This window comes from Fusarium vanettenii (genome assembly GCF_000151355.1).
Source record: "Fusarium vanettenii 77-13-4 unplaced genomic scaffold NECHAsca_100_unmapped, whole genome shotgun sequence".
NCBI lineage: Eukaryota > Fungi > Ascomycota > Sordariomycetes > Hypocreales > Nectriaceae > Fusarium > Fusarium vanettenii.
In genome coordinates this window covers 3,018-17,242 of record NW_003315789.1, presented here as the reverse complement: position 1 = coordinate 17,242, position 14,225 = coordinate 3,018, and the positions used below count along the sequence as shown (strand labels likewise).

The following is a 14,225-nucleotide window of genomic DNA, read 5'->3' as shown; positions in this document are numbered from 1 at the left end:
TGCTATGGACGATGCGAAAAGTATTTCCTTGCTTAATTTCTCCATAGTGTTGAAGTGATCCATGCGTTTCATCGTCAACTGTTTCAAAGTTGATGCATGAAGTGCAAAGTGGATGTTAGTGAATGACTGCCTTCTCAATGGTGACCACACGCTTGGGGGGAGGGGGGACATATTACGACAGAGAGTGAAGTTTGATGCTTCCCTGTGTCAACACCTGCACCTTGCGCTGTTTGCTTAATAGCATCCGTGATAGTTTTGAAACCTTCTTAGACTTCTTAACCTTGGTGGTCAGGAGCTCACTTGGAAACTCTTGTATCGTGCAGGTAAGCAGATACACTAACGAACACCAGTGGGGATATGTTGGCCTTGCGCGGCAAGGATAAGATAAGTCCTGAAACATGAGTCATTGTATTGTCGACAAATGGCGCAATTCTCATAATGGATTACGCAACTACTCATGACTTCGGCCACTGAAAAAAAAACGTTACCAGCATAGCAGCCCTTTATCCAACGCCAGCGAATGCCCTATAGAATATCGTCATGACCATCTCCAAGCGATCCTGGTTGCAAGGCTTGCCCAAAGCCGAGCTTCACCTCCACCTCGAAGGCACCGTCACGCCCGAGACCCTAATCACATTATCAGTACGCCATGACTCGACACCGCTTACTCTACAGCAAGCCCGCGAGTTGTACGCCTACAGAGACTTTGTGCACTTTCTACATACATTCCGGCTTGTTCTTGACCGTCTTCAGACACCAGAGGACTATGCCCTGATTGTCAAAGAGATGATGCGGAACCTGCATGACCAGGGCGTTGTCCACGCCGAAGTCTACATTTCATGGGGGAACATCCTGCATCGGAAGCCTCACCTTGACATAGAAGATGTCATGGCTGCAATTGAGCTTGCGAGGACTGAAGTTCTCCGCGACCTTGGAGGTCCGTCTATTTTCTGGATCGCAGACGCAAATCGGGCCTGGAGTGTTCAAGAGGCTGGCCAAGTCTTTGGACTGGCGGGAAAGCTCAAGGAGCGCTTTCCTACTATCGTTGGAATTGGTTTAGGTGGTGATGAAGTCGGTGGACCTGTTGAATGGTTTGAGCAAGTCTACGCTGACGCCAAGAAGGCGGGTCTGCGGCTCACGGCTCATGTGGGAGAGGCCACAGGCCCTGAACGGGGACCATCGCAGATCCGCACTGCACTGAAGATGGGAGTAGAGAGAATCGGTCATGGCTTGGCTGCACAGCATGATGAGAGCCTCATGCACTTTCTCTCCAAGCAGAATCTTCCAGTGGAGATCAATATCACCTCCAATATCTTGACTGGCTGTTGCCCCTCAGTTGAGGTTCATCCGCTACCGAAGTACCTGGAGAAGGGTATGTTCTGTATACTCAATTCAGATGACCCAGCCATGTTTGGTTCTACATGCCTAGATGAGTACGTCCTAGCTAGCGATGTGTTCTCCCTAGATCTTGAGGCGATGCGGGGGTTGGCTCGGAATTCGATCACGGCGAGTTTTCTTCCGGAAAAGACCAAGACACAGTTCTTGTCAAGAATTGATGCTTATGGAGAATTACTGGAAGATGCCAGAACATGAGGGCTAGAGAATAAGCCATAGACACTATGAATACAAAGCACGTACACTTAACCTGCTAGCAGCACCTTGTAAAGTGGTAGTTGGCGGTCATGCTCATGCTCAAAGTGGCAACATCTCTGTCTGTCTTCTGGCTCGGTTATCACATAGCATTGGATGTATACATCATAATAATACCGCAACTCTAACACAGTTGCCTTTCTTTCCTTTTTAGTGTATTCTCCCCCTATGCAACAGACTCCAACACAAAACAACATGTTTCATCTTCGACCTGGTGGCCTTGGGTCTTCCGGCGGCGGGGTTTGGGTGGGGGACCAGGAATAGCACTTGCTGAACTAGCTTTGCTTTCACCTTTGGTGTTCTTTCTCAGCTGGCCTCAATGACTTTTTGTTGTCTCCCTTATGTCGCTTATCTGTCAAACCAGCCCGAGTTGCATTAGACTTGAGCTATAGCCTTTATAATCCTTACTGCCCTGAAGTCTCTCCTATAGCGGGCTTCCTGCCATATACAGTTCGCGTCCAAAAGTAGGTATGATACCTCTTGTCCCTTAACTCCTTCCGAACCTTGGACAGGTATACTTGAACCTCGTCCATGGACCAGCCCAGGATATCAGTAAACATATAAACGACGTAGCCTGAGCCAGAAAGAATCAGCACTAAACTCAGTAAAATGCATGTGATTAGAGCTCGACATACCCTCTAGACCCTCTTCAACAGCAGCTTGGTCATAAGAACCAATCTCCTTTTGCCGTGGGTCTTTTGGCCATTGGCCCAGCGGACACTTGATATCTTTGACCACAATGTCCACAAATCCTGCTTCCTTCATACAATTGAGCTGTGTGTCTTCTTCAAAAATAGCCATACTGCGGCCCGTCTTCCAGCCGGCCTCATGGAACAGCCTTCCCCATTGTCCAAGAGCGGTACCATTGTCACGCGTGACAGTCCCGTCGTCAGATATCAGGTCAGAGCTGGCCTCGAAATCTTCGACGTATCCACCGGGTTTGCAGACTCGGTAGGCTTCGTTGAAGACGTGCTGCCAGTCCTTGAAGCTGCCAAACATGGTCCGAAGATACACAAAGTCAAACTCGTTTTCCGGCCACGTCCAGCGGAGAGATACATCGTCAATCTCGAACCTGCAGTTGGGCGGGACCCAGTCCGGCTGAGTGGGTGACAAGTCGACGCCGACTACAACCGCCTCTGGATGTTCATCGGCAAAGTCAATGGCCCAGATGCCAGTCCCAGTACCAACATCGAGAACCTTGCCAACCTGGCCAGGGAGCGGCGCAAGATGGAGCTTCCCGTCAAGAAGCAGAGTCCAGACATGATGCTGGATGTCCATACTGGTGTTGTGTTGATCATCGTTAGGTGCCCAATACTCGGCATTTCCTGGACCCCTTTGACTGTGAAAAGTGCGCCCGTGGATGGTCCGGTATTCCAGAATAGAAGCGGTGAGCGACGCTGTAGATGAAAGAGTGTCCGGGGTGATTGCTGAATCGCCGTCGTCGTGAGTATCTGGCTCAATGACGGCTTGATTATCCTGGCACATGGTGGGCGATATTTGGTAGGTAGAGAAGAGACGATGCCTTGATTAGGGAAAGAAATGGCCCGACAGATGCCCAAAAGAAAACAGTTGAAGCAAGGCGATCTTCGGGCGGGGTAATGTCGTCGGCATTATGCATTCTGCCGGCGCCGCTCCATCCTGTATAGAGGCCATGTTGATTATTGGCGAGCGTAGCATTGAGCCCATGCACGCAGGGGTTGACGACCAACAGAGTAGTACTGGGTTGGGTGTGGGCCAAGAAGCAAAGAGTAATCCCATATCGATAGGAATCCGCTAGATGGAGAATAAAAAACTATTCTAGGCTTATTCTTCCTTGTGTTATACGCACAATATGAGAGAGTCATGGGTATTTGTGATGTGGTGAGCTTGGAAGGCATAGCAATACGCATTAAAAATATGACAGATAACTCGTCCGACCATTGTCCATCTTGACCACAAGAGAGTTCTAGACAAGATCACGCATCTGTCTATCAAACATGTATCTTTGCTGAACATGCTTCGAAGCAATTGGCCTTGTCAGTATGTTGGATATGATTTCCTTCTTCACATCGCCTTTGTTGTTCTCGTCGTCATCTTCCTCCTTGCTCCTTCATTCTCTTCCTCTTTTTTCTTGTCATCATGGCTACTGTTCTCCCACTTATTAGTTTCATCATTATATTCTACCTCCTCGTCCTCTTCACGTCCTCGTCTCTTCGTCTTCGTCGTCCTTCCCCATTTCATCATCCCCGTAATATCTCGAGGTCCCTAGAATACGGAACGTAATCGTAAAGATCCTTCCCAAAAGCTCTGTCCAAATCCTTGCGATCACCCACGCCCATCTGTGCATCTGTGCATCTGGGCCGTCATCACTTGGCTCTTCCGCATCTTCATAACAACATACTACTCCAGGATAACTGACTTCAGTCCAGCCACACCTCACGATCAAGTCTAAATCAGCCTAGACCCGATCCTGAAGTGTACAGACTCAAGTGCAGGCATGTCGATGGAGCCCGGGCTGTTGAGCTCAAGATATCACAAGGAGATGTGGTACATCGAAATGAAATCCTTGGCATGCAATGACAATGGTAGCAAAGACTCATGTTTCGGCAAACTTGTGATGACGGATGTGGAATTATGAAGTTGTTGGGTTTCATGGCAACAAAATAATCAGATCATGTTTGCTTCGATAAAACACCGTACCCTACATACGCACAAAAGTGATAATAGGTTAGGAGGTATTATTCTCTTGGCTCGCCTTTGGGGAATATAATGGATTTAATAAAGTAATTAAGGCGCTTATAAAATTAGAGTGTTCTACATTATTGGGGTTTAATGCCGTGATGTATTGATACTTGGCCCTGTTGTTGTTGTTGTTGTTGTTGTTGTGGCTGATTCTCTTTTTCGATCCTCTTACTGCGAGACTTTCGATCCCCGAAACCGCTTGGATCCACCGCGTTAACATCGGGTCATGATGTTATGATGTGTTGAAGATCTGTTCTTTATTATAGTTGCAGCCCGGCCCTCGATGGGTTAACTGAGCCCGAAGATCGAGCCCAAAGGTCGCTGGAATCCAAGATCGCGCACCATGCCATGTGCAATGCTCCGATTTTCCGCAGGACATTAAAAAAGGTGCCAGACCGCCACGGTTCTCCTGAGCAGAGTAGTGTTTCATCAACCTGAGCAATTATTTGGGTCTTAATGTCTTCATACAGTAGCATTTGGTCTTTCGTGAAGTCAACAGGATGCTTCGATGTGTTGGCAATATGTCCTTCATTATAGTTGGCGTCCGGCCCTTGATGGGTTAATGGAGCTAGAAGATCGAGAGAGGGGCACGCACGGGACTGTGTGACGTCTTACGTCTATTAACATCGGACACCCCATAACCGACCGCCCCCTAGAACCGACCACCCTTGTATACTAAAAAAGCTAATTTTTATACTTTTATAAATAATTAATAAAAATAGCTAAGATTATATAATAGGTAGATAAAACTATATAAAAAATAATTTTATATAATAAAAATAATTTTATTTATTACTTTCTAGTTTTAAATTAATTAGAATTTTTTAAAGTTTTTTATATAAAAAATTTAATTTATTAATAAAACTTATAAAATAAAGGTAAAATTAAAAATAATATTTTAATTAAATCTAATAAAAATTAAAAATCTTGAAATTATTTTTATTTATTTTTTTACTTTATTATATAAATAAGATATTTAAGATTCTCTTATAATTTAAACTTAGATTTCTTTAAACTTATTTATTAAGCTTATATAAGTAATTAAAAATCTAAAAACTTTATTTTATATTATTAAATAGCTAATAAAGCTAAAATTTAAAAAACACTGTTAATATTACTCTTCTTTAATTAATTATAGAATTTTAAAATTTACTAGTAATTCCTATATAAATGATTTTTCTAAACTTAAAATAATCTTAATAAATTAAATAGATTTTTTAAAAACTTTTAAAAAATATCTTATTAATTTTTATAATACTATAGATTTTTATTATCTTAAATCTTATATCTTTTTTATAGCTATTTTAGTTATTTAATTATAAATATCTAAAAATCGGCTTTTTTAGTATAAAAGGGTAGTCGGTTATAGGGGGCGGTCCGTTGTGGGGTGTCCGACGTTAATAGGTAAAAAACCCTATAATATTTAATGTTGAAAACACAACGTTCTTTGTGTTACTCTATAGGTACTCTACTTCAATCTTAAACTCATTATCCCTGTCATCAATTAGAGTAACCTTGATACCCCATCCAGACACTTCATAGGATTTTGTGCCACTCACAGACAGAGTTGCATCATTCTTGGGCTCCCACCCACTGACTTCGCTACCGCAACTGTCTGATCCAGGTGTGGCATCAAGAACGCGAATCGGTCCCTCTCCTGTTGAACGGGTGGTGTCGATCGTGTACAGGAGGACACCAGGGGCACAGATCTTTTCATCTGCGCCCTTGGCGGTGCGAGCTTCAGCAACAAGAGCAGAAGTCTTGTTAGCTGCTACCACCACAGCTTTGATACCCCCCTGAGTCTCTAGCGGTGTGAGAGTATGTCTGGTAGTACCATGTTCGAGAATACAGTCGATATCCTCGTCGGCCAACCATCCCAGCCTCCACTTATCCCAGGCGAAGAAATCGGGCGCAATTCCTCCGACGTTGCCCATGACACTATAGCCCCCCACGTATTCACCAGTTGGAAAGTTGATATCCAGGGGGTACAAGTCGGGTAGACACATGGCGTGGCCAGTTTCGTGGTTGAGCGCCTTGTAGCCCCAGGAGTTATACGGATCAACGCCGAAGGTAATGGCCCTTTTGGATACGAATGTGTTGTTTCTTGTGAAGGCGCCGAAGGACGAGGCCAATGAGCGACTCATCCAGGCCGCATTGCGTGTGGGTACAACGTAGAGGATATCTGTGACTGGAGGCGGTGGATTCTCGCCGTCGCTCATGTATGCGTCCAAAGCGTCCACAACGTAGGCGTACTGTTGCTGGTTACTTAAACCCGAGTCCCAACCGTATGACTCTGCGGAGTTCGGCATGCGGTGAAACTTGGAAGTATCGGCGGTGATGTTGAGGTCAAGCTGGCCATGGCTGATCTCCTGATACCACTTGTTTGCGTCGGGAACCAACAGATCGTAGGCGTCTTGAGGAGATTCCCCTTCGAGGGCCTCTGCGTCGGAAAAGTCGACAAATATCATATGACCCTGGATTGTACCCTTGCTGTGAACACAGTCGCCCATAAAACCATGTCCAACGCCCAACCAGGCGAAGTCATTTCTGGGTAGTTTGCATGTCGGAACCCAAGGAGTGTCATCTTCGGGGATTGTTCCGTTGGTAGATCCGGTCCCGTTCGTAGGCGCGCTCGGATCGATTGGGCGTGTCTGGTTGGTAGGCTGAGTCTGATTGTTTGCTGACAATTGACAAACTCGAGTTGACGCTGCAGCAGGCAATAGCAGTGATAGCAGAGAAGCCTTGGATAACATGATGAGCGTCTGTGGAACTCACTCGGAATGCTCAGTGTTCTCGAAATTCGATGTTGGGTTTCCATGTCGTCTTATATGGACATGAACCATGTTGATAACCCAATGTCGCCAATGGACGCTAGGTTCGGCAGTTGATACCCTAATTGTACTAGTTTACCTTGGCAACGTTAGGGGAAAAAGGAGCTTTAAAATCATCAGGACGCGGGATACGAAGGTTTGAAACCGTAACATCAAGGAAACCCCTGCTTAGCTCGGTCAAACACGAAGATTTATTTTGGGAAATGGAGAACTGACGGAGAGCCCGACGATTCCGCGTACTTTTGGTGCCGTCGAACAATGCGGCTCGAAAACGATGTAGCATGGAAGAACGCCCACTTTAAACCCCTGATCATGAGCTGGGGTTGAACCTCGTTTCCAGAAGGGAGATGCTGGCACATAAAATTAGCCTTATTTGTGCCTCATACTAGAACCCCGTTAGCCGCAACCCTCCAAGGCCAACTTCTGACATATGTGCAAATCTTGACCCATTGCACCAGTGATCTTATCCTATTTAAACCCGCGAGCACTGTGGCGATATAGTACGCCGAAGTTGCTCGGCAATGCGGCCTTGCGAGATTCACTCTCGATGAGCTGCAATCCTTCCTTCTGGCGGCAGTCAAGAGCGAGTCGAGGCAGAATCCAAACTATGGAAGGGTGACAAGCCTAGGGGCGACTAAATGGTGGACAAATGTGTGGCTCTAAAAGTCATCTTGATGTGGTCCTGGTTGGTTGACTGCGGACCAGGTTAGCAACAATTCCTTTACACCTCCCATCAAGGATCAGGTCCTTCCCAGGGACCACCATGACATCGAGTTCTACTGCATGTCATATGATGTCGGCGTCGAGAAGCCGGATACGCTCATGTTCGAGGCTGCCGAGCTCATGCTGGCGCAGGCCATTACTATCCAGGAGGGGAAAAGCCCGACTGAGGTTAAGGTGGATATTGAGACATGGAGGAGGGTGTATGTCGGTGATGAATACAAGAAGGATATTGTTGGGGCTACAAATACGGGCTGGAATTTTGTGCTGCTTGATTCTGGGGAGCAGTCTCCGGATATCCCTCGACTTGACGGCGTGTTTAAGGAAAATGCTGTTGTTAGAGTGTAGAGCACTCAGAGTCTGACGGCATGGCTTACTGGAGGGGGTTGGAGATGCTGCAAGATCACAAGATTCGGCCGTTCAACCGACGTCAACAACAATGCGGAGAAGGTCGCTTCAATTAGCCGGAACAAGGTGGACCCTAGACTCCGACAAGACGATTGATTCGTGGGCAAATATAAGCCAAGGGGATTTAAGTACCTAGGTCCAGAAGGAAAAGTGCTATGGGTTGGTGGCTCCATGGAGAAGGTGATCGACTTGAGAGTATCATCCGGGATTCCCGGCTAAAATGGCCGCCTATTAATATTTGGGGTTTAATATTCAAACATTGGGATATTATCGTGCCATGAGGAGCTAAAATATCCGAGACTCTATAGTGGCTACTTTTCTTTTCCCTGCCTGATCCAGATTCCGCAACCTGATATTTCGATTCACGAGCCCAACGGGAAGAGAAGCATGACGAAACTCTTTATGGTGAGGTTTCTGCTTACAGCTTGGATGCTAGGCATCACTGTCGCATCTCGAGGCAAAGGAGGACACTGGGTAGGGACATGGACATCGATGCCTCAGGAGGTCGAGATCGGTAATCTAGCCCCGCCCCCGTTTGTGAGTATTTGATTGTGTGCATTCCATATCAAACGCCTTGACTCAAGTATCAAATAGGGAGGAGAAGATGTTCCATACCAGTTCCACAACAGCACTATACGCCAGACTCTCCGAACTTCCATCCGGGCTGAACGCATCCGTATTCGAATCTCTAACGTATTTGGCAAAACTTCCTTACCCATTACGGCAGCATCGGTTGCTCTTCCACTCAACGGAAATGCCGGTGTTGGAGAGATCGACGAATCCACCACGAGATGCCTGACGTTTGAGGGTTCCGCGTCCACAACTATCAGCCCAGGGGAATTTGTCGACTCCGACCCCGTCCATTTCAGACTTCCGCCTCTATCAAATCTTGCTCTGTCGATATATCTTGAAGATGGGCAACTGGGTTACAAGATCACCGGCCATCCTGGCAGTAGAACGACGTCATGGATGGGGACCGGTAATCTTGTCAACGCATCTTCCGTCTCCGAGGCCAGTACTCGACACTGGTATTTTGTAAGCGCAGTTGAGACCTGGGCACCAAGGAATCACTATTCAGTCGTCCTTTTGGGAGACAGTATCACTGATGGGCGTGGAAGTGAGGATGATCGGAACAACCGGTAGGCCTTGAAGCATCATGTCCGAAATTATCAAAGATGTCATCACACTGACTACTCCTAGGTGGTCCGATTTCCTCGCAGCCCGTCTGCAGGCATCAAAAAAGACGCACATCGCCGTAAACAACCAGGCCGCAGGCGGAAACGCCGTTCTCAGTGGCGGCCTCGGCCCCCCTCTCCTCCAGCGCTACCACCGCGACGCCCTGCAGCAAAACGGCGCAAGGTACGTCCTCGTGTTCGAAGGCGTCAACGACATTGGGACTTCTCCCACGGACGACCTCACGCAGCGGCAGCTCACCGAGCGTCTTATAAATGCCTACGCGGAGATAGTCGCAGCCTGCAAGAAGGCGAATATGCAGACCATTGGCGCGACAATCACGCCCTTTACTGGAAGCCAGTATGGGGATTCGAGGAGGGAGGAGACGAGGTTAGAGGTAAACGACTGGATTCTGAACAATGGGACGTTTGACTATACCGTTGACTTTGCGTCGGTTATTGGAGACGGGGATAAGTTGCGCCCCGAGTTTGATTCAGGGGACCATTTGCATCCGAATGTTGATGCGTACCGGGAGATGGGTTCTCGATTTCCGGTCCATATTTTTGAACGGTAATTCTAAGTCGGCTCTCGTTCATTGTACCCAAGACACAGTGTTTCGATGACTTAACCATGTTCTTTTGAGTTGTGGAAGCATCCTGCCATTGAAGGGCAAGACGCGTAGAGCTAGCTCGCTAGTTTCGATGACTCAATGCTCAACCACTGCGATTTCGAGGTGCCCTAACAGAGTCCGGTCTGCCTCAGAACTCTCAAGACTCGTTCCAGTGTAGCATCCATGACCTTGAAAGAGGAGATTCACCAAACCAGGTATAACCCGGGCGAGCGGAGGTCAATTGGATATTTTAGGCTATAGTATCCGCCTCGTTGCTACCTCAGATGGATAAGTTCCGGGATGGCAGGTACGGCAGTTGGATACTGAGACTTAGCCTGAATGACTTGGCTGTGACGACCTTTGGCATTAGCTCTTTTGAGAAGCGGATGGTGCCATTGTCTCGCGATGATCCAGAGATCGACATTGACCCCGTGGGGAGTCGGCTGTTAAGGAGATCGTAGCCGTTCCCGACAATGCCCTGATCTATAACTTACCCCTCACCATCTTTAGCCTAATTGCCCCAATGATACGAGATGGCTGAAGATGGACACTTTATTTTCAGCTAGTCGAATTCCCGTACATAGGACGGAAACTTGCCAATGGCCACCAACTTCCAAGTAGTTCAGTCATCCGCGAAACCACCTCCATTATGGTATACCCGGGTTCTCTGCTCGGGCTCTTGTTCACAGTCCTCATTACAGACACTCAAGCAACCTCGGTCCCTCGCCAACGCATCAACCTTAACAAAGGATGGCGGTTCTGGCGATCGGTCCCCAATCCAGATGGAGTTATCTACGACCATCTCCCAAACCAGATCGAAAACGCCACGGTCCTTAAACCTTGGATTCTCCCCTCTGGAAATGAATTCATCATGGACAAGAGTCGTCATCACAAACGTCCAGACGGAGATCCGGAAATTGATATCCCGTTTGTTCAAAGCACGTACCAAGATGACGACTGGGAGAGCGTCAATCTGCCTCATGACTGGGCCATCAGCGGCCCTTTTTATGAAGGGGAAAACCCTGTCATTAGTGGAGGCATGGGACGTTTGCCTGTTCATGGAGTAGGCTGGTACCGCCGCAAATTGGACATTTCCCGCTCACTTCGAGGCAAACGAATCCACCTTGACATCGACGGCGCCATGTCTTATGCTATGGTGTGGCTGAATGGGCATCTCGTCGGTGTATGGCCGTATGGGTACAACTCTTTCCGTCTTGACCTTACGCCCTTCATGGAATACGGTGAGAACCAACTGGCTATTCGGCTTGACAACGCCCCAGATTCGTCCAGATGGTATCCTGGTGCTGGGCTTTACAGAAGCGTTTGGCTTACTGTTGGCGACCCGACGCAGGTATCTCAATGGGGGACATACATCACTACTCGGGATGTCTCCAAAAAGTCCGCGATACTTGATCTTTCCGTTCAGGTTCAGAACAAGGCGGGAAACAGGAGAGCAATCACAGTAGAGACGGATATTTTCACATTCGATCCGGAAACTGGAAACCCTGGGGAAAAAGTTGGAACATTCCTATCCAAGACGATTCACCTATCTCCGTCGGATTCCACCCGCCTCAACAGTTCCACAACCATCACCAACCCTCGTCTTTGGGGCCCGCCGCCATCTCAGAAGCCCAATCTCTACGTTGCAGTTACCAGGCTCAACGTCAATAATGAGGTCATCGACGAGTACAAAACTCAATTCGGGATCCGATCCTTTGAATTCAACTCAAATAAAGGCGTATTCGTTAATGGTGAAAAGGTGCCCATCCAATGCGTCAACCAGCACTCCGACCTAGGCGCTCTAGGCATGGCGTTCAACGTCCGAGCTGCCGAGCGACAGTTGGAAATCCTAAAGGACATGGGCTGCAATTCTATCCGGATGTCTCACAACCCACCTGCAGTTGAGCTTCTTGACCTCACAGACAAGATGGGATTCCTGGTCATAGACGAGATCTTTGACGCTTGGGAACGCAACAAGACCGCCGCTGGTTTTCACTTGCTATTTCCCGACTGGCATGAGCCAGACCTCCGAGCTTTCATAAGACGTGACAGGAATCATCCTTCAATCATCTCGTGGAGCTACGGGAACGAAGTTGGCGAGCAATACACCGCCGAAGAAGGAGCCGCAGTATCAAAGATGCTTCAGGGCATATTAAGGGAAGAAGATTCTACAAGACCATCATCAGCATCAGAGAACTACGCAACACCCGGCATGCCCTTCCCCCAGGTCCTCGACATTCTCAACATCAACTACCAAGGCGCCGGAATCAGAAACACAGAAGCGTACTCCAATCTCCAAGGCATACATACCCACCCCCTCTACCCCGACTATCACAAAGCGTACCCAGACGGGCTCGTCCTTGGCTCCGAGACAGCATCCACACTCAGCTCTCGCGGTGTCCACCTGTTCCCCGTCACAAATTACAGCAGCGCGCCCGTAAACGACACCTCAGGCGGCAACTCGACTCTCCAACAGGTCAGCGCCTACGAGCTCTACTCTGCGCCCTTCGGTTCATCCCCCGACAAGGTCTTTGCAGAGCAGGACCGTAACCCGTACGTCGCTGGGGAGTTTGTCTGGACGGGGTTTGACTACATCGGTGAGCCGACGCCTTATTACTCTGCGAGGAGTTCATACTCTGGCATTGTGGATCTGGCGGGATTCAAGAAGGATCGGTTCTGGCTGTATCAGACTCGCTGGCGACCTAATGAGCGCATTGCTCACATTATGCCTCACTGGACTTGGCCTGAGCGTGTGGGTGAGGTGACGCCCGTGCATGTATTCTCCGAGGCTGATGAAGCAGAGCTGTTTCTCAATGGCCACTCTCAGGGTCGTCGAATAAGAAATGAGTATGATTATCGGTTCAGATGGGATGATGTCGTTTATGAACCTGGGGAGCTGCATGTTGTCACTTTTAGGAATGGGGAGGAATGGGCCAACAATACTGTCACGACTGCACGAAAGCCGTCGAGGTTGAGATTAACGGCGGATCGAGGGATCATCAGAGCTGATGGTGAGGATTTAGCATTCATCGCCCTTGAAGTGACGGACGACAAAGGACTTGTGGCACCACGGGCGAATAACGAGATACAGTTCTCGATCTCCGGTCCAGGGGAGGTCATCGCAACGGACAATGGGAACGCGGCGGACTTTGTGGCTTTCCCATCACATACCAGGAGTGCATTTAGTGGCCTTTCTCTTGTTATAGTTCGTCTGAACTCTGGGGCTGCGGGTTCTGTTACTGTTTCTGCCGAGGCCGATGGACTGAAGGGTACCTCTGTTGTTGTTGGGCCAGTCTAGAATAACAAAGGTCGTTTATGACAAAAAGTGATAGGAGAGTCTTGGTTTACCATGTCATAGTTGAAAGTGAGTCAACATGTGCCCAGACAAGACCTCATACTACTCTCTGCGCCACTTGACGCTACCTAAGAACTGCTCCTATGGTCCAATCGACCCAGTAATTACGTGCTCGTCTCCAGCAGTAAGGGGGGGCCACACCTTGTCAATGAGTTCCCGAACAGACATGCCCATAGCCCGGCCCCTCCTCTTTTATTCTTAATTGCCGTGAACCTGGCTTGCCTACATGAAGGAGTGTTACAAACAGCTATTTTGCACCGTCTTGAGCATACGAATAAGGATAATAAAGAGCCTTATTTTCTATAAAAGGAAGTAGCATAAAGCCGGTTATTTATATGACCGAGCGGGCCACTGGGCGGCCTATGCGCGACCAATCAGCGGTCAGGGCGTTACGTAACAAGGAGGAATTCTGCACGCTTAGTAGCAATACATAATATAGCTTTAAAATAATATAAAATAGAAAGTACCCGTTGGCTCATGTGGGTCTATCGACCCAGGCGAGCCAACCTAGCAAGCTAAGTTAGCTAAAAAATTATAAGACAGCTATAAAATTATAAGATAGGCCCCGCACTTAATAATATCCTTATTTTTATATAATTACTACCTATTTTAGCTATATTTCATGATAATAACTAGTAAAAACTATCTCTCTTTTATCTATCTTTATTATACTAAGTATTATAGCCTAATATAATCCCTATTATATATCTAAAAACTTCCCTATAAAATACCCTCTAATCTTAGCTAACTAGAGATA

General features: G+C 47.7%; 6 protein-coding genes across 6 annotated transcripts; 4 read left to right on the top strand and 2 right to left on the bottom strand.

Annotated features, from left to right (window-relative positions):
* Positions 1-561: 561 nt before the first annotated feature.
* On the top strand, positions 562-1,557 carry NECHADRAFT_17307 (uncharacterized protein; the record flags this gene model as incomplete). The annotated part of the gene is made up of 1 exon (XM_003039446.1): positions 562-1,557. A coding segment is annotated over one exon (996 nt), but the record flags the coding sequence as incomplete, so codon positions are not given.
* Positions 1,558-2,054: 497 nt separating this feature from the next.
* NECHADRAFT_56071 (uncharacterized protein) lies at positions 2,055-3,135 on the bottom strand (the record flags this gene model as incomplete). Its single annotated transcript, XM_003039437.1, has 2 exons — positions 2,055-2,224; positions 2,286-3,135. 2 exons carry the CDS (start codon positions 3,133-3,135, stop codon positions 2,055-2,057), a joined length of 1,020 nt encoding a protein of 339 aa, XP_003039483.1.
* Positions 3,136-5,828: 2,693 nt separating this feature from the next.
* Positions 5,829-7,124, bottom strand: NECHADRAFT_56081 (uncharacterized protein; the record flags this gene model as incomplete). The annotated part of the gene is made up of 1 exon (XM_003039436.1): positions 5,829-7,124. One exon carries the CDS (start codon positions 7,122-7,124, stop codon positions 5,829-5,831), a length of 1,296 nt encoding a protein of 431 aa, XP_003039482.1.
* A 716-nt stretch (positions 7,125-7,840) lies between these two features.
* Positions 7,841-8,270, top strand: NECHADRAFT_89142 (uncharacterized protein; the record flags this gene model as incomplete). Its single annotated transcript, XM_003039445.1, has 2 exons — positions 7,841-7,887; positions 7,958-8,270. The coding sequence occupies 2 exons, from the start codon at positions 7,841-7,843 to the stop codon at positions 8,268-8,270; spliced, it is 360 nt and encodes a 119-aa protein (XP_003039491.1).
* A 489-nt stretch (positions 8,271-8,759) lies between these two features.
* NECHADRAFT_56085 (uncharacterized protein) lies at positions 8,760-10,077 on the top strand (the record flags this gene model as incomplete). The annotated part of the gene is made up of 3 exons (XM_003039444.1): positions 8,760-8,867; positions 8,925-9,469; positions 9,531-10,077. The coding sequence occupies 3 exons, from the start codon at positions 8,760-8,762 to the stop codon at positions 10,075-10,077; spliced, it is 1,200 nt and encodes a 399-aa protein (XP_003039490.1).
* A 685-nt stretch (positions 10,078-10,762) lies between these two features.
* On the top strand, positions 10,763-13,411 carry NECHADRAFT_56078 (uncharacterized protein; the record flags this gene model as incomplete). Its single annotated transcript, XM_003039443.1, has 1 exon — positions 10,763-13,411. The coding sequence occupies one exon, from the start codon at positions 10,763-10,765 to the stop codon at positions 13,409-13,411; it is 2,649 nt and encodes an 882-aa protein (XP_003039489.1).
* Positions 13,412-14,225: the final 814 nt, after the last annotated feature.